General features: G+C 47.0%; 2 protein-coding genes across 5 annotated transcripts; both read left to right on the top strand.

The window, feature by feature from the left end:
* Positions 1 to 70: 70 nt before the first annotated feature.
* On the top strand, positions 71 to 5,697 carry LOC122379198 (glutathione S-transferase 1-like). 4 transcript variants are annotated; one of them, XM_043361186.1, is made up of 5 exons: positions 71 to 231; positions 2,603 to 2,612; positions 2,925 to 3,132; positions 3,683 to 3,827; positions 5,099 to 5,697. In XM_043361186.1, the coding sequence occupies exons 3-5, from the start codon at positions 2,933 to 2,935 to the stop codon at positions 5,420 to 5,422; spliced, it is 669 nt and encodes a 222-aa protein (XP_043217121.1). In that variant the 5' UTR covers positions 71 to 231; positions 2,603 to 2,612; positions 2,925 to 2,932; the 3' UTR covers positions 5,423 to 5,697. The 4 variants fall into 4 exon arrangements, with proteins under 4 accessions (XP_043217121.1, XP_043217122.1, XP_043217120.1 ...); XM_043361187.1 differs by having other exon boundaries at positions 2,603 to 2,784; XM_043361185.1 differs by lacking the exon at positions 2,603 to 2,612.
* A 1,946-nt stretch (positions 5,698 to 7,643) lies between these two features.
* LOC122379223 (protein URE2-like) lies at positions 7,644 to 15,748 on the top strand. The gene is made up of 7 exons (XM_043361230.1): positions 7,644 to 7,838; positions 8,268 to 8,475; positions 9,190 to 9,334; positions 10,271 to 10,592; positions 14,384 to 14,591; positions 14,704 to 14,848; positions 15,170 to 15,748. The coding sequence occupies exons 1-7, from the start codon at positions 7,664 to 7,666 to the stop codon at positions 15,497 to 15,499; spliced, it is 1,533 nt and encodes a 510-aa protein (XP_043217165.1). The 5' UTR covers positions 7,644 to 7,663; the 3' UTR covers positions 15,500 to 15,748.
* The last annotated feature ends 4,386 nt before the right edge of the window (positions 15,749 to 20,134 follow it).

Genomic DNA, 20,134 nt, shown 5'->3' with positions numbered 1-20,134 from the left:
ATTAGCCGTGTCGGAAGACGGCGGTGCAGAGGCGACTGCGTGGTCGGCAGGGCGGTCACTGGCCGTGACTTGCATGTTCGCGACTCCCTATCCACCGCGCGATACGGCAGATAACCTGCCCGCTCAAGGCCAGCCTGGGGTGAGATCGGGACCGAGCGACGCACCAGTCTCCGTCTGCAGCCTGTAGAAGTGGACCAGACGCACGCACCGGACGGAATAGGGGAGAGTGGGGTAAGATGCCCAGGGTGGGAAAGACGCCCCACCCCCTCTAGCGGGGAAACAAAGAATCGAACCTGGAAATTAATGTTCTTAGCGTAAAGCGGAAGCCTGTCTTGTTAACTGCACAAATGAATTTGCGAAGCTGAGTTGGGCAACGGCTGGCTGGTGATTGTATGTTTTTTATTTGCTGCTTTCAAAAAATATTTTGGTGTCAAAACATTGTAAATATCAAAGAAGGTAGATAATTTTTGCGTCCCTTGCTATAGTCGTGATACATTAACATGCATGTACTGTGTCCCAAACAGTTTGTTTCAGGGTGTAGTTTTATGGCTAACAAATTGTACTGATTTAATGTTACTTCGGTACCTTGGGGTAAGATGCCCCCTGTCCTGATGGGGAAAGACGCCCCCCTAAATCCGTAGGCTGTCCTTCAAGCAGCCCATCAAATCATCTATTACATACTTGTGATGAGAGACAAAAGCCGATCTGGGACTATTGAGAGTCCAGTACGGTCGGGTGCTCCCCATGCCGGTCTCTCGGCCCACACAGCGACTTCTTGGGCGGCATCTGACTCTGAGAGCCCTCACGACGGCCTCTGTGGGCCCCATTATTGGCTCCAGGGCCTCTCACGACATCCTTTGAGGGCTCCCACGTTGGCTCCACGGGCCGCGCTGGCATCTGAGGTTCCCACGATGGGCTCGAGGGCCCTTAACCCGCGCCCTGCTGGGGGGTGTGTGTTTGAACACCCCCCCCCCCTTGTGGTTTTTCGCGAATATCTCAAAAACGGCGGCGCGGAGCGCCGCCGTTTTTGGTACACCTCATCATACATCGATTCTACACATGTTGTGAAAATTTCAGACCAAGGTCATTCAAGGTCAGGTCACCAGGTCACTTGAAGTGACCTCACCTCATAAAAAGTTTCAATGTCTGTCATAGCTACACCGAGTGACCGATCGCTTTGAAACTTTCAGCGATTGGTAAGAGGAATAGCATGTACAAAATGTATATCTCAGAATTTTGATATCGATGACCTAAGGTCAGGTCAATTTTGCGACCTCCCCATTATAAGTCAATGGGAGAAAATTGAAATGCGCCTCTTTTGGACGAAAGACATTATAAACACTGCCAAAAACTGAATTACAAGTGGTTTAGACACACTGAACATGAAAATGGCGTCCGTGACCCTTGTTTATGCCCTGAGGTCATCTTAGGTCACGAATGGTATCTAACAGTTTTTCGCAAATAACTTTTGATAGAGGCATGCTAGAGCGATGAAAACGCCTTAGATGTGTTCAGCTCGACGATACGGATCGACTGATATGCAACATGACCCTTTCCGGTCAGGTCATGACCTTGACCTGAGGTCAAATTTTCAAGTTGACCTTTCAAGGTCAAGTTATAGTTCATTCGATGCGTCTTGACGTGAGGAACACGATGCCGGTAAAAGTAAGCTCGTACAAGGCTTGGGTCAAAAGTTATTGCAGAAAAACTGTTTCCGAAAAAATCGGCTATTTTTGCAGTTTTTGCCCCCTGCAGGCAAAACCGTTGACGTTAGGTCAAATCTGAGAGAATTACTCAGAAAGGGCGTTAATAGGGCTATCGAATGCACTTTTCCGCGGCGCTGTAGCTCTATTGGTTCCCGAGTTATGCGTTAGCTTCTTGGAAATTTTCGACATTCGACCTGGAAATCGGTGAAATTTTGCCTTCAATGACCTCTGGTGACCTGACCTTTGACCTGACCAAAAAATTGACCGAAGTGATTTCGTCATTATTTTTTACGCTCTTTCGAACGCCGCCTTCCGCGTATCGCTACGTGGCCCAGGAGCCGAGTTACAAGGGGGGGTGTTCAAACACCCCCCCCCCAGCAGGGCGTGGAAATCCAGGACCCCCAGCAGGGCGCGGGTTAAGAATCATGAAGACCTATAAGGGCCCCACAGTGGTCTCCGAACGCCACCACGGAGGCTTGTTTGGCCGCGCTGGACTATGATGGCCCTAACGATGACCTCTGAAGCCCCTTACGACTACTTTTGATGGCCCTTACGATGACGTTTGGTGTCTACTGCAGGCTCGAAGGGACTACTGATTCGTTCAGGCGATGCACGTGCCCATTTGTCACTTATAGTGCAGGGGGGCATCTTCCCCAACCCCAGGGGGCGTCTTTCCCACCCTGTGGGGTAAGATGCCCCCTTTCACTTCTTCAGGAAAATGCTTAATAGCAAAAAAAAGTTATCATATTTCAGGCACGAAAGCGTGATATTTTTCGAGAAAAATGATGTCGGCTTCCGTTGAAACTCCAAGTTTTTGCTTTCCGATCGTCATTTTCGAATAACATATGACATAGCAAAACCCTGGGCATCTTTCCCCACTCTCCCCTACCTACCAGTGCACCAGAGGTGAGCACTGAGCAGGCTGCAGTGCTTGTGTGTTGGAAGCTGTACACGACCAAGTGCGGAGATCATTGGCAGGGCCAATACCTTCAGACAAAGTAACAGTACCTATCTAAACAAACAAAGTCATAGAGTACAAGGCTTTCATTGGCCATTTTTAAGCTTCGTAAAACTCAAGGTACGTTTCATTTTTTTTTAACAAAATGTTTTGTAAACCGTACCACGTTAGCTGCTTTCCAGCATGTTCACTAAGAACTATTCGTACCTACGTATGTATGTACTTACCTACATCCAGCATCCTCGTTTTTTTTTTTGCAGTTTCCAAGATGGGCATTGACATTTACGCCATCAAGCCGAGCCCGCCTTGCCGGGCCGCCTTTCTGGTGGCCAAGGCCATCGGCCTGGACTACAACCTCAAGATCGTGAGCTTGGAGAAGGGGGAGAACCGCACTCCCGAGTTCCTGAAGATGAACCCGGCACACACCGTGCCTGTCATGACGGACGGAGAGCTGTCAATAGGTGACAGGTAGGTACCTGACAGTGACAGGACAGATGTAACGATTCGATGTAATTGAAACAGAAATGAGAGGCGTGAATATGAATAAATCTAGCTTACGGTTTAGGTGCAATACGGTTTGGTTGGGGAAATTCGGGATAAGCCTTGCATATCCCAACTTTTCCCAACGTCGATTACGTTCAGAATTCCCCAATCGATTTCGAACCTGCCTAGACATATTCAGTTGGTCTGTATATACAGACCAACTGAAGACAATTTATTCGAAACGCGTTTTGGTCTGTCAATGCATAAATATAACTGAGGAATTAACTTTATAATGCCAGTTGGCTTCAAATTGTACACACATTGGTATGTCTAGGGCACAATATAATATAAATGTGCCTGTAGGTATATCCGTAGAATTAGGTAGAGTTGTTAGTTGTTGCACTTCAGATTTCGCTTTGAACAGCAACTGCAGAAAGAAGGCTCCACAGATTTTTTTAAAATGAATATATATATATGTTTTTTCATTAATGTTTTTATTGCAAAGACACTCAACCGCCTCTATTTGTTCCGGCAGCAAGGCGATCATCACCTACATGATGAACCAGTACGCGCCTGCCAACTTGCAGAGCCTGTACCCCCGCGACCCGGCCGCCAGGGCCTTGGTAGATCAGAGACTCTACTTTGACTCCCAACTGTTCTCCACCCTTCGCGGTATCGTGGTAAGTCTCCTAATTCCAGTTTATGGGAAAATAGCCGATTTATGCTATTGCACTGTCAGGGATTTCCCGGGCAGCCACATTGGGAAACCCTTGGATATCCCACCAGGAATCGCTGCGAAATTGCATTGTCAGCAATTTCGCAGCGATCCCCAGTGGAATATCCAAGGGTTTCCCAATGTGACTGCCCGAGAAATCCCTGCCCTTGGCTTGGGATTTGGGATCAAACAATTTGGCTGATCTCTCCCAATCGTTCCTAAAACTAACTATTACCTAGTTGGCTCTTCCCAACTGTTAAGTAGGCACTTCCCGTGCGTTTCTCAAGCTTCCAATGAATACTACGGCATAGTAAAAAAGCACGATCCCAACCAAGATATCCTATGATTTCCCCAAGTGGTGTTGGAATATCGCACGCACTCCTTAAGGCTGAAACAGACTCTTTCCGCACTCAGGAAATCGCATGCGAGAGCCTATTCAAATACATTATAGTTCTTCCCGCAGCAATCGCATCCGGGAGATGCGTGCGATTGATGCGAGCGTGCTTCCATGTAACCGCAGGTTGTTGTTTCATTAGACAAACACAATTCGTTAGAATTGTGTTTTTCTATTGAAAAACAACCGGAGCGGTCGTTCTCCGGGCTATTTTAATAGGCTCTCGCATGCGATTTCCTCACTGCGGAAAGAGTATATTTCAGGCTTTAGGCTCTACATGATGTCAGAGCAAAATGAGTAGCACGATCTAATAACTGAGAAACCGCTGAGCCTCTCAACTTTCCCCAAACGGGGGGAGCCTGGGAAAACCAGAGTATCTCGGTCTCCAATAAAAGCAACGAAGCATTAGGATGTGCTTGCATCAGACCATCGGGAAGGGGAGCATCGGATGTTTTAGCATTCCCCCATCAAGGTACGGGAGTCTGGAAATGCCTAAAAAATAGCAATTCCTGCTCAATATTTCCCTACTGATCCCCAAGAGAAATGCTGACCATGGGTAATACAAAGTAAATGCTTCAACATGCATGCAAGCATGCAGGAAGCGAAAAACGATTTTGATTTAAAGAGAGCTTGATGTGCTGTTCGGACAATACCTACAACTTTTTACAACGCATAATTTACACACATGCATAACTCCCGAATGTTAGGGCTTCGCTTCTTATCATTTGAGTTAGCAACTGCTTCGACTTGCAAGTTGCGATAAGGCGCAGCCATTTATTTCACGAGCAGCCCGGCGCTTCAGCATGACCCTCTTTGACGCCCCTGCTGCGTCCCTATTTCAGTTTCCTCTGCTGTACCTGAAGGACCTGAAGCAGTCGCAGGCGAACATGCCGCGGCTAGAGGAGAACATGGCGCTACTGGAGACGTTCCTGACGCGCTCCACGTACCTGGCCGGCGAGCACTTGACCATCGCCGACCTGGCCACGCTGGCCAACGTTTCTAGCATGGAGGCCTGCGGAATTGACATGTCCCGCTGGCCGCACGTGCAGGCATGGCTGGCCAAGCTGAAGGCCGAGCTGCCCTACTACGAGCAGGCCAACGGCGAGGGAGCTCAGATGCTCGGTGCCATTTACCAAAGGATACTGAAGGATCTGGGAGGAAAGTAGATGTGGTGTGATCGCTGAAAGGACTATCGGAAGGGCAGGCATGCTCTTGTGTTTGCCTCTTATGGTCTCCATAAAATAATCAGCAATTATCCGTCAACAGGCATGGCTTAGGCCGCTCAACAAAAAGCTAGGTAGTTGACAGTAGTGACAGTACAAATGTATCCTTGCCAATTGAAGTGCGCCAATAAGGCAATATATGCCTACCAATAATTGATGATCGTTTGTACAATGAAGTGTGAGTTACTTTCATCGCCAAATAAATGGACACTGGTATCTTCACGCTGTATCAATCATTTCCCAAAGGGTCGGAACTCACCGAGGCATACAAGAATCGCAGCTCTGCTCCAAGAGGAGGGTGTAGTTAATCCGCGCCCAACAGGGGGGGGGGGGGCTATTCATAGCCCCCTCCCGTTTTTCTGCAATAACTTCCAAACCACTTGACGTATCGACGCCAAACTTTCAGTACCTTCGGCTGCATCAATGTGACACCCTGTGCCAAAATATGAACTTCGTAGCTCTGATAGGTCGGCCGAAAATGACGTTAGAGTGACGTCATGTTCGCCCGATTTCGACGCAAAACGTTGAACCACGGCAATCGCTCCCAAGAGCTCAGTTTTTAAGCTAGATCCAATTTTTTTGTATGAGTGGACTCAGAATAGACTGTGCTATCAAACTACTATCTCGAATTTTCAAAATTTTGAAAATTTTGAAAATTATTTGTAATAAAATTCAAAATATATACTTATTATTTTTTTCAAACACTTTTTGCCTTTTCGAAAAAACGGAATATATGTGATAGAACACATGCTTATGACTTACTCTAGCAAGTTTTAGCTAAATATCTTCAAAAATGGCAAAGTTATACGCATTATTGCAGAACAATTAACAATTTACATTTTTCAAATCAATTTTTCAGTACGTTTTTGACATCGTACACCAAAATAAATAGCACCATCGTGTTCCTTGGCTCAAACTGCATCCAATAGACACCTTTTGTGTTGAAAAATTCCAACCTCAAAATTTGACCTTTTTTGACCTGAAAGTGACCTGACCTAAGCTAAATTCAACTCAAAATGACCTCGAATGACACAAACGACATCAAAGTCGAAATATATGGCCTAAATGCCTAAATAGACAATAAACCATCTGTCACCTGACCGAGGCATGATATAATATTTCCGTGACCTGTGATGACCTGACCCTGACCTGAAAATCAAAGTACAAGTTGGATACCCTCAGGGCATCTAAAGCATCTATTCATGAGTGTGTAAACCAAAAATGAGCCTGATTTGACTTGTAAGACGGCGGCCAGAGCCCAAAATGTGAGCAAACCAAAATGCTAATAATTTTTACTTTGACCTGACCTGTGACGTCATCGGTGACTTCGTGGTCAATGAAATTAGGGTTCGCTCGACAGTTTTTCCGCGGTTATCAGACGCCGTTGAGTTTTGACGATCGGCCCAGTAGTTTCGGAGTTAGTAGGGGGCTATGAAGAGCTCCCCCCCCCCCACGTAGGGCGCGTTATACGCAGACCCCAGTGGGGCGCGGGTTAAAATCAGTTTATGTCTGCAGCACGAACTGAATGGGAAACTGGCTTGCATGCAGTTCATAACAGCCGTTTTCATAACGGGTTACCTGGCGAATGCACCAAAGTTGACCAAATTTACACCAAATCTCAGTTACAATGAATATCTTCATATCGTGAATTTATTTCAGCGTTTTAATCGAAAATAGAGATGCCAATCGGTTACTAACTTTTTGGTATAGGGGAAAATGGGGTAAGACGAACACCTTAACTTTGGAGCCATTTTACGGCCATTTTTTGTTTTTGCTCTATACAAGGCAGGAATTTTTTTTAGAATAAACAATTAAAATACACTTGAAATACAACTTGAAAATGTGCTCTTTCAAATGAGCATACATGCACGTTTGAGGCATGATATAATATTGCATGCACGTTTGTTAGCACGTTTGTTGAACATGCACGTTTGTTGAACCAATTTTCCTACAAAGCAAAAAAAAGACATTTTCACGAATACCCTGTACCAACAATGAGCCTTGAACAAGGCAGATAACAAAATTGGTAGTAAGCAGTCTTATTGCCAAGTTCAGAGCATTATGAAATACCTACAATGGGTTAATGAAATCAGCAATATGAAAAGAACCATTAGCTAAAACATGATCAAACATAAATGCACGTTTGTCTCGTAATGGCATACATGCCATACAGTATGCATCCGAATGTCATCTTCATCCTCGACTCGCGTTTCCCATAGTCACGCTGAGAGGGCAGATTCTGACTACTTGGCCCTCAAGGCCGGCCTGGGCAGAGATCGGGACGAGGCGGTGCGCCCGTCTCGCCAGCAGTCTGCAGAGGTGGGCCAGGCGCACCAGACAGTTCACGTTCGCAGCAGAGGTGAGTCCGTCGGAAGCGTTACCTTACTGCAACCACTGTGAGTGTTGACGTGTAGGCGCCCAACGCAGTGCAACATTCCTACTTACACCGTTAAACGGGCTACCTGCGACTTTTTGCCGTTCCCTTTGACCTCTTATTAGCCGTTTTCACGACGGCAATCTCATGGTACACAGTTGGTGCAGAGCTTTGGTGCAGATTTGGTCAAATTAGGTTGAGTGTGCTCAGTTTGCGCTGCACAGATGCTTGTATACATAATTTTTCAAATTATCAGACTTTATTTTCGATTAAAACACTGAAGTAAATTCATGTTATGAAGATAGGTATCTATTGTTACAGAGATTTGGTGCAGATTTTGTCAAATTAGTTGCATTCGTCAGATAGTCCGTCGTGAAAACGGCTATTGAATCTTCACTTCCCGTTTTGCCGCAGTTTACAAGATGGGCATTGACATTTACGCCATCAAGCCGAGCCCGCCATGCCGGGCCGTCTTTCTGGTGGCTAAAGCCATCGGCCTGGACTATAACCTCAAGATCGTAGACATGGAGAAGGGGGAGAACCGGACTCCTGAGTTCCTGAAGATGAACCCGGCACACACCGTGCCTGTCATGACGGACGGTGAACTATCAATAGGTGACAGGTAGGTGACAAGGATGCAAGTATATAAAACAATAATTAGATAGGCATATAGAAATAAAATGAGTGACAGGCTAGGCATAAAGCCAGCCGGCACTTTGCCGGTAATACGGTCAGGGGAGGCCGGGATAAGCTCCGGAAATCCCAGCTTTCCATAGCGGGAAGATTACATTCGAAATATCCCAGCCTATTACGGACCTGCATTTAGGGAGACGTGATATTTCGGCTCACCATTCTTTACCGCTGACTGGGAAGCTCCGAACAACTCCCAACTTAAAAAGCAAAAGGTCACAGGACGCTCTTGGTGCAATAGGGACCCATTCGGAACCCTCCGGGGTCCTGCGCAGGCCGTGCAGGGCAGGTTACGATATCTGGGAAACTTTTAGGCTGAGCGAGGTGCCTATACAAGCTTCAGACCAAATCAATCTGCAATCCCATTCGCGAAAGGCTGGGCCATTTTAACAAATTCCGAGTAGGTGGTGGGATCGGTATATGGAGGAGAAAAGACTAAGTAAAAGTAATGCGTAGTTGGTGCCTAAATCGATATCACCATTTCACAATATAATCGTGCCTGCATGCCTGTGATAAGAAATTGTTATGCATGCAGTTGTTACGTTCCGTTGCTTTTAAGCAGAAAATGCCGAAAAAGGTTCCACAAATTTAGCTTAACATTCTTATTGTCCAAGACACTCAGCCACCCCTATATTTGTTCCGGCAGCAAGGCGATCATCACCTACATGATGAACCAGTACGCGCCTGCCAACTTGCAGAGCCTGTACCCCCGCGACCCGGCCGCCAGGGCTCTGGTGGACCAGAGACTCTACTTCGACTCCCAGCTGTTTGCCAGCCTTCGCGGCATCGTGGTGAGTTTAATAAGTCCATTGTGGAGAGAACTATAACGCTTCATGCTATTGCCTTGTCAGCCATTTCGCGCCGATCCCCAGAGGGATACCTAATGGTTTCACCTTGTGGCCGCCCGAGAAATCTCCGTCTTTATCTGGGGAATTGAGACCTAAGTATTGTGTGATATATCCCAATCGTTTCTAGAACGATTATCAGGCGTTCCCCAACCGATTGTTAGGGATATCCAGCGCTATCTGCGAGCTTCCAATGACACCACAACACGGTAAAAAAGCACAATCCCAACAAAAATATTCCAGGTTTTAGCCAATCGGTCGCTTGGAGTCGGAATATCCCTAATCGTCCCCAAGCCTGAGGAAAGCTCTAAACGTTCTGACTTACCTCAAACTGGGGAACCTGTCGAACTCGAGTATCCCAGCCACCACGGATCCAACAAAGCTATTTGAAAAAGCAACGGGATTTTCTAAGCACTCCCCAGCCAGGTAGGAGAATGTGCCGAAAATCCCAATTATGCCCTGATGTTCTCCAACCGATCCCCAAGCAAAATGCTAACAGGGTAATGCAAAGTAAATAGACACTGCCCTATGCGGAAAGCGGAACACGAACTTGATCGAAAGGCGTGCTGTACCTACCGTTTGGACCGTTTGAACAACACCATTTTTGGACAGCCACTCTTTGACAATAACTTGGATCACAACTTTTTGTCACGTTTAAATACACATAATATAATACACATGCATATCAAAATGTTGACTTTGCTGCCAAGGAATTTAGTTGGTTGACACACTGTCACCTTACGAGCTGTGGTGAAGCGCTGATTGATTGATTTCTTCGGTCAACGGCGCTGCAAATCCATCATTGTTGTTATTGCTCACATCGCTCACTGTCTACCCATCGCCATCATCTGTTCTAACGCTGTCACTGCGCCCCTATTCCAGTTTCCTCTGGTGTTCATGAAGGACCTGAAGCAGTCGCAAGCGAACATGCCGCGGGTGGACGAGAACATGGCGCTACTGGAGACGTTTCTGACGCGCTCCACGTACCTAGCCGGCGAGCACTTGACCATCGCCGACCTGGCCATGCTGTCCAACGTCTCCAGCGTGGAGACCGGCGGTCTCGACATGTCCCGCTGGCCGCACGTGCAAGCCTGGCTGGCCAAGCTGAAGGCCGAGCTGCCCTACTACGAGCAGGCCAACGGCGAGGGAGCTCAGATGATGGGCGCCATGTACAAGAATGCCCTCAAGGAGCTGGGAGGAAAGTAGGGGTGTTGTGATCGCGAAAAACACTATTGAAAAGGCGGACATGCTCTTGGTTTCGCCTGTAATGTTCTTCAGAAAACATCGGTTATCTGTCGCTCACAGGCGTGACTTGGGCCGATCAACAATAAGCTGAATAGACGATAGTTGACAGTACAAATATGCCTTTGCCCATCCAAATGCGCCAAATATATGATATATACTACGAACCGATGCTCGTCTGTACATTGTAGTGTGGATTCTCTACATGTAGTGTACATTCGTAGTAGTTATTGGTCTTTGTGCCAATAACTTGTCACATAATAAAGATAGAGCTGCTTTCAAAATGGTATCATTTTGTTCCTCTTGAACAGCTGAGTCGAATGATATACAACTTTAAGTACCGGACATTCTTAAGACTTAAGTTTTACTTAAGCTGTGCCTAACTTTTAGAGTACACTTCAACAAGAAAAAAGTGTACCTATCAATCGACGCACCTTGACGTGCTGAGTTCACTGGTGCTTTTGTTTTTGCTCTATATTAATGGGATCAAAAGCGAAAAACTTTTAACCCGCGCACCGACGGGGGTCTGCGCCAACTTAACGACATCAGATACGCACGGACAAGGTCTACAATTTTTACTAAGGTCATTTTCAGGTCAGGTCAAAGATGACGTCACAGGGGTCAAAAAATCAAAATGGCGGCGCTAGATATGGAGAGAGTTTTTCTCCAATAACTTTCGAATTAGTCAAGATAGGAACAAACTAAGGGCATCATCGTGATCTTCTCGTCAATCCGCATTGAATGATATATATTGACTTCGAAAGGTCAAGGTCATAGGTTGACCTCAGGTCACGTGACCTCGAGGTCATCATGCATATCATTCGATGCGTCTTGACGAGCTGAACACAATGAGACCATCCGCGCGGCTGTATCTTGTTCCTGTACGGAGTTATTGGCAAAAACCTTTGGTGACCTTTGATGACGTCACATGACCTTACAGCTGCCCAACAGCAAAACAGACCTCAAGGTAGTGAAGGTTGATCGTATATGAAGTCATGTATGGTATATGGGGCCATTTCGACCCGTTTTAGTGATAAAAACAGGGAGTTGATTTTCCCCCATTGACTTATAATGGAGAGGTCGAGAAATTGACCTGACCTTAGGTCAAAATCAAAATTCCGAGACATAAATATTGTAGCTAATAATGACCTTATAACTTCCTGTGACTTTCAAAGGCCTCCGACATCTACTGTAGCTCTGGCACGGTGACAAAGTTGCAAAAAAAGTGACTTGAGGTTGGGTCATTCAAAGTGACCTGGTGACCTGACCTTAACAGTTAGGAGGTTTAACTTGCACACCATGTGTAAAATTGATGAGAGAATAGTCGTATCGAATTTCGCGCCACTACGCGCCGCAATTTTCCCGCTATTCGCGAAAACCCTTAGGGGGGGGGGGCGGATATCCGCCCCACGTCGGTGCGCGGGTTAACCTGTTTTAGCGAAATTTTAACATTTACATATACCCCCAAAATTCCCCTAAATATTGACCTAGAGCAACCAAATTTGCACAGGGGAGAGAACTCCTGGGGGGGGGGGGGGAGGGCCACCTACCCACCAAATTTTGTGTTTCTAGGTACCATAGGAGCCAGTCGCGAGGGGGGGGGGTCAGGGGGTCGCATCGACCCCCCCCCCTGCCAGGCCGTGTTATGAAAAATGCCCTGCCAGGGCGGTTTTAAATGGGAAACCGGTTTACAGACATTGCATATAAGTCATGCTAGATATGTCACAGGTAGGTGACACAGGGCACGAAAATGTCCTTTTAAAACACGCTTAACAATTAGAAACACGCATTTAAATGAAACAGGGGTTCTGAGGCCAGTTTTACCGACAGAAAAATAGCCCCTGCCGGAATTGTTTGCCTAAAGAGTCAAAGACGGACCGCTTCACATACCGAGTGTAATCCGCTTACGTGGCCATCGCGTTTACGCTCCGTATGTGAAGCGGTCTTTGGGCAAAAAACTCCGGCAGGCGGCTATTTTTCTGTTGGTAAAACTGGCCTCCGATCAATTTTGCTATAGTATACCCGACCATAATAACTTTCATTCGACACAAGACAGTTTTAAGCATTGGTTATTTTGATGGTGAGATAACGGTCAGGTCAAAGCCAACTTTTGAGTATGATAAGCGCCAATAGAATCGGCATATTTCTGTAAGAGAAAATGCGTTTCACAGAGCTTTATTTTTTCATAAGAAATTAATCGAACGTCACGTCACTTTTGTTCTTTCCGATCGACTTAAAATAGCTGCGCTTACGCATTTTTATTTTCAACACGGTATCAAATTGATCTAACAAAAGGAATGAAGCGAGCATGGAACTTGTTAACTATTTCAGAAAACGAGAGGAGGAGGCTTGAAAATTCTCTATGCAGCCGTTCAGGAATTTATTATGTAATCTGCCGGGCTAGACGGCGCGGTGCGGCGCGGGTGCCCGACCTCAGCATTCAGCATATGCGAGTGGAGCGTCGTCGGTTCGCTCTGACAGACCAGCCGGGGAGGCAGCCGCCGGGGTCGAGAGGACGGTCACTTGCCGACGATATTCGGCAAGTGATGGTGGTGCCAATTTTACGATATTGAGAAGCCGAAACCAAACCAAATACATATCCAAAACAATGAACATTGAACAATACATACAACAAAACTGCTGTTCAGAATCAGGAAACAGCTTTATTGCCGACAACAAAACATTTTATGGAATAAAGTGAGTTCATGAAATCAACAATATAAAATAGGCTTAGTTTAGTTCGAACTCTAAATATGAGTCCACTTTTTCGCATTGCAATAACAAAAATTCCGTATTCGACTGACATCTCTATTCTCCATTCGGCATTTCCTGCATGGTCACCCTGAGACGGCAGATTCTGACTATGCCTGGCCGCTCAAGGCCGGGCTGTGAAGAGGCTGACCCGGCGCCAGTCTCCACCAGCAGTCTGTAGGAGGAGGTAGACCAGGTGCACCGGACCGGTGACATTCACCAGAGGTGAGACAGTCGGCAGCGTTACCTAACTGTGCGAATGGTTGGAGCCGTCTTCACGAGATCAGGGGCCGTATTCACGTCGATGATTTTCGTAAGAATTTTCGTAAGTTTGACCCACTTCTTAAGTAATTTTTTTCATTCACGTGAACTCCGTCGATAAAAAAACTTAAGAAGTGTCGACATGAATACCAAATTATACTTACGAAGGAAAATCGACCTACGAAGTCGACGTGAATACGGCCCCAGGTGTTCTTGATATCCAATAAGCCGTTTTCACGACGGGCTATCCAGCGAATGCACCTGATTTGACCAAATCTGCACCTAATTTCTGTTACAGCAAATATCTTCATTTTATGAATTTATTTCAGTGTTTTAATCGATGATGCTCTCTGATAATATTGCAAAGCAGGCATATAAGCACTTAGTGCAATCCTAGCTGATAGCTGCTAAGAGACACACTGAACTTGATTTGACCAAATCTGCACCTAATCTGTACCAGATGTGCACCAAATGTGTATCAGATGGCTGTCGTGAAAACGGCTAATATCTAGGTACTCACTAGTGACTAGACGGCAGATGAGTTAGAATTATCAAGGGCTGCAGGCAGGAGATATAAATTAGGTACGTTTTCATCCTTTAGAGTTGGCTTTTATCTACTAGAGCGATGTGTATTTTAAAACAACAACTGTGACTTTCGACGTGTACATCGTTAGACGGATTGCTGCTCGACGTTTCGCCGTTCCTTTTGATGTGAAATCCAAACTTCCCGTCTCGCTGCAGTCTGCAAGATGGGCATTGACATTTATGCCATCACGCCGAGTCCGGCATGCCGGGCCGCCTTTCTGGTGGCCAAAGCCATCGGACTCGACTACAATCTCAAGATAGTGGATCTGGCAAATGGAGGGAACCGCACTCCCGAGTACCTGAAGATGAACCCGGCGCACACAGTGCCTGTCATGACAGACGGCGAGCTGTCAGTGGGTGACAGGTAGGTGACAGCGAGTGACAGATGCGACAATCATATGCACATAGCACAAAGAGAAGTTCTATTCTAGCAAGATGGATAAGAAGCGAACCTCCAACCCCATTTGTTCCGGCAGTAAGGCGATCATCACCTACATGATGAACCAGTACGCGCCTGCCAACTTGCAGAGCCTGTACCCCCGCGACCCGGCCGCCAGGGCTCTGGTGGACCAGAGACTCTACTTCGACTCCCAGCTGTTTGCCAGCCTTCGCGGTATCATGGTAAGATAAGACCATGTCAAAGTCTCGACGAAAATGTTAACGAGCGTTTGAGTGTGGGGAGACTATGTCGAAAATTCTATAAGAAACGCGAGGCCCTAAATACTGAGAAACCATCGTGTGAACTCCTTTAGGTGTTGCGTTGATTACAGTTTTGGTACCGTGCAGTTTTTATTGATTTATATTGTCGGCATCATTTCAACGTTTAGAAGCCCACGGGTTTTGCCGCTGGTTGAGCGCCACATGCATGAGGAGCGTGTGTCGTATCACTGGCCGTCTACCCATCGCCATCATCCGTTCTAACGCTGTCGCGACGCCTTACAGTTTCCAGTGGTGTTCCGGAAAGTAAAGGATCTGAAGATGTCTCAGGCGAACATGCCGCGGCTAGAGGAGAACATGGCGCTACTGGAAACGTTCCTGACGCGCTCCACGTACCTGGCCGGCGAGCACTTGACCATCGCCGACCTGGCCACGCTGGCCAACGTCTCCAGTGTGGAGGCCGGCGGTCTTGACATGTCCCGCTGGCCGCACGTGCAAGCCTGGCTGACCAAGCTGAAAGCCGAGCTGCCCAACTACGAGCAGGCCAACGGTGAGGGAGCTCAGATGCTCGGTGCTATGTACCAGAAGGCCCTGAAGGAGCTGGGAGGAAAGTAGATGTGCTGTGAACGCGGAACGAACTGAAAGCAGGATCGGAGCCCTGCCCTCAATAAAATGATCGGACTTCGGGCGGTGACAGGCATGACGTCGGCCGGTCACCAATAGACTGGATAGTTTACAGTACAAATATGTCTTTGCCCAATGATAGAGCTATCGAGTATCGAGTATACACTGAGACCCAATGCTTCTTAGTTCCTCGCAGCGCGAATTTTCTCTCATATCAAATATATGGACACTCACATCTTTCATGCTGTATCAAGGATTGAAATGGCTTCATATTTCTGACTGGGCGGCGTTTGACGGGCTGTAACGAACCCATTTCACAGTCATAACCGAGTTGACCCGGTGTGGAATCCGACCATTCGGCCAGGTTACGGGTCTCAAGCGAGATTTCTGATCTGCGAAATGACAGCGCAGCGACGATATGGCGATACTAAGTTCGCCCCCACCAGTTGTAATCAAACGGCAAATAATTAAATCATAAATCTGGCTACGATCGGACACATTGCATGATTGTTTGATTCACATCTCGTCACGGCTAAAAGTAAAAAGAAAATACAAAATCTGATAAGAAAGTGACGAATTTAAAGAGTATCGTCCGCACATACGCACAACCAGCACATAATTGATAAGACTCGAAGGACGTACAGTACGAATCAATTCGAAGTATGGGACGGACGCATAAGTACACTCAGGTCTTGCTGTACCAACTGAGATCCAGAGCGCGCCTATGATAGTCCATAGACCTCAACATACGTATGTAGAGAGGTCCAACGTAGGTATGTATGTAGAGAGGTATGTAGAGGTGTATGGATAGTCCCATTCCAAAGCTCTAGGGGGCCATGTCGGGTTGCTTGGCTGTTGCTTGCTCCGGGTGGCATCATGCATCGCCATATCCGCATCGTTTGAACACTTCAGCATAACTCTCGCAGTCAGTGATCGCAGAATGACGTCGGAGAGGTGCCAAGAGAAATACAATGCTTCGTAAACGGCGTTTCACTGGCGGTCGCAGCCGCTAGCAAAAGGGGGGGCCAAAGTCACACTCGCGGGACATAACATTTATCCGTCACCGGCATAGGCGGTGGAACGGGGAGGGCACCGGGGCACCGTGCCCCCCTTTGATTTTGGCATTTTAACATTAGCCCTATGGGCGTTGCATGGAAAGAATGGGACCAAAAGTCGGCAGTGCCCCCCCCCCCTTAATTGAAGGTGTTCCGCCGCTACTGGTCACCGGGAGGGGGGGGGGGTGATCGGCTAATTTTTTACGTCCACGAGGCGCCGCACAGTTGGCATTACTTATGCTTCATCCATCTCATTCTTGCGTGAAATCATTGAGCTCAATTTAAGGCAAAATCACCAGTTCCATTTACCGTCTCACGGTGTGCCCACCGGTCGGGCCGCTGCACCATGACGACGGATCGGTGTAGCATAGGTATACTGGAAGGTCAGGCACGCGGATTCATGACCTTACCACTATAAAACAATTCGGAAAAGTACAGATAGGTAGGTACCTCTTGCTAAAAAGTACAGATACCTCTTGCTTTGAAAAAGCATGTGAAACCCAGAGAGCATTTTTAGACTATGACATTTACCCATATAGGTACCTAGTTGTGTGGCGGCGGGAGAGAGTAGGTACTGGTACACCGACCTCTGGAGACCCCCACAGGTTCCGAGCTTTCAGAATTGGCATCTGAGGGCCACGCGCGACTCCTGCGGGGCTTCGCAGCGGCTCTGTTGGGGCTCACTCAACCTGCGTAGTCCTACTGCTAAAAAGACTGGCCCTGAGCCCTAAGGACTTCATCAGTCTCTGCCAGCCCCAGGACCCACACCGGCTCATGGGGTCCCGACGTCGAAATATGAGGGAATCAGCGCGGGACCATCAGGACGTAAAGCAATCTCGATCAGGACCAACGTAAGGCTGTGCCGGGGACTGCGTGAGCCCTCTGATCTTCAGAAACCCACCATGTATGTTTTCATGTAGAGGCCAGTTTAGGGCCCTCAGAGACCAGTACAGGGCCTGCAAACTACAAAGGCCAGTAGTTTGAGACCATCAGAGACCAAGTTGGGCTCTCAGAGGCTAATGTGGGTCCTTACTCATTACAGGCCAACATGGGCCCTCAGAGGTCAGCGTGGGGCCCTAAAAGACCGGCATGAGCCGTCGTTTGACCCCAGAGGCCAGCAGAGGGCCCTCAAAGGCCAAGATGGGCCCTCCTCAGAGGCCAATGCAGACCCTTAGAGGCCGGCATCGGGTCTTCAGCAGCCAGTGCGGGGCCCTTATTGGCACCTAAAGGTTCATCTTGGGACACCAGAGACAGAAATAAGGCCACCAGAGACCTGTGTGAGACCCTCAGACGCCGGTTGGGACCCCTGAGGCCGGTTAGGGGCCCTCATAGGCCAGATGTGGGGCCTCAGAGGTTGATGTAGGCTCTTAGCGGTCAACGTGGGCGCTTGACCGCCACTGAAGTTCCCTCAGAGGTCAGTGTAGGACGCTCAAAGACCGGTGTGGGAGCTATATTAATAGCTTGGCGTGGATTTTTTTAGCCTCGTGACGATCGAATAATTGCCAGGGCCCCATACACCTATATGGGGGCCCATTGGTTGTTTGAGGGGGGGGGGTCAAATGATATGATGGCCCCCTTTATTGACCTTTGGGGGCATGGCCCTGATGCCCCCCCCCGGCCCCCCCGACCGCCACTGTGTACACATTACACACATGCCTCTGAGATTACATACTAGCTCATGCAAACTCTATGCAGGCCCCGAAGGTCCCACGCTAATCCTTAAGAAACCAAGCCGGCATACGGCATCACCACCGGGCTTCTGAGGTGCACAGCACCAACCCTTGAGGTCTTACTTTAGTGTCTTGGAGCCAATCTCCTTTAGCAGGGCCCACCCGCCACTGCCGAAGAGGGTCTCATGCCAGCCATTGCTGAATGCTGGGCCTACGAGAGCCTTAAAGGGACCCTCCCACCTTCAAAAAAGTTAATGAATTGGCATAAAAGTGATGTAGCGTGAATCACAAAGAGCGAAAATGAACATCTACCAAATTTTACCGGAAAATATTCACCCGTTTTCGAGATATAAGACTTTTATTTTTGTTTACTTTTTGGGAAATCCGCTGTTTCTATGACGTCACATAAAGGTTTTCTTTACGTCGGCATTTGGAAGCAATAGTTTGGTATCAAAGTGCGACAAATATTGCGCGAATGATGCGTTTATCTTATCAAGGGATGGCCAATAAAGGATTCCAGGACAATTCATATGGCATTTCTTCGTATCGCAATTCTTCGTCTGCAAATCTTCGTCAGGGCATTTATTCGTACCTATCGCATTACTTTGTCTCGCACCAGGGTATATGAAAATCGGCTCACATTTCTTCTTCAACGCAAATATATGCAAGAGTAAGCATTGAGGGACAAATAAATGCATTCATTCATTCATTCGTCGTTCATGCACCGACGAAGATTTGTAGACCAAGACGAAGAAATGCGGACGAAAAATTGTGCTACGAAGAAATGTCATGCGAGGATTCGTTCGGGTACCATGACATTTATGTGATTTCAAAGTCAAGGTTCACAGGCTCACAGCTGATCTGCTAAATCAAGCCAAGAATCCAAACTATAAAAAACTATAAATATTTGTTTGTCTGTCACAGAGGTCTCAAGCAATATAAGGTTGACATATGTTGAATCAAAAATCTACTGCCACAACTCACATCTCCTGCCTTAGTTTATCATTGTTGTTTTAACTTGCTTTCAAGAGAAACAGAAGCCAGTATCTGATATCACTTCAGATGATTGTTTCAAGATCTGAGTTCAAATGGAAATAAAAGCAAGATCAAGATGAAACAGGGATTATTGCTGTTAAAGTAGTTTGGCCATGATACAACAAGCACATAAATCATTAGCCAAATCAAATACTGGTTGGTTTGTCAAGATGTTTGTTGTCTGTCGTCTGTCGAGCTGCTATGAACACTGAACGCTCTCACTCTTACTTTAAAGAGAGTAGTTTAAGTTGAATGGTAGTGAGCTGTAATTAGACAAAGCAGCTATTCAGTGCTCACATCAAGCCAGGCTAGGAAATGGCATCAACTGTGGTGGGAGGAAGCAGGTTCGGCAGCCCTATGTTGTAAACTTCTGTTATGTCTTGTGTTTGATCAACTGATGTTTTCTGCTCTGTTTTGTGCAGTGATAGTAGCAGGCAACTGCATGCTTGTCAAATTATGTGAATAAACGAATTCATAACATTGCATTTTTCTCTCCATGCAAGGAACAAGTAAGATGTTGTAGAAAATGTAATAGAGGGCTGCATTGCTGATTTTGCACTTTATCAGAGCTTTATTTAGAATTGCTTTCCTGAAAGCTACACACAGGCCACAGTGCTGAAATTCACAATGTCATAGCTTTTGGCAGAAAAAAGAAAAGACTTACCTAGGTAAAATTGGCTGAAAGTATGGCAGAGCAGGTCTTGATGCGTATGCCCATACGTGTGCTTGCCGAAGCCGAACTGACTGCAACACACTAACTCTGACCCACCATGGTGACTGGCATATCCTGAACTTTCACCACTCTAAACAAGACAACTTTCAGCCCTCAGCATTATATTAAAACACTGTACAAAACACTCAAAATT

This window comes from Amphibalanus amphitrite, unplaced genomic scaffold, assembly GCF_019059575.1.
Source record: "Amphibalanus amphitrite isolate SeventyFive unplaced genomic scaffold, NRLGWU_Aamphi_draft 000073F_arrow, whole genome shotgun sequence".
Lineage (NCBI taxonomy): Eukaryota > Metazoa > Arthropoda > Thecostraca > Balanomorpha > Balanidae > Amphibalanus > Amphibalanus amphitrite.
This window is presented reverse-complemented; position numbering and strand designations above follow the sequence as displayed.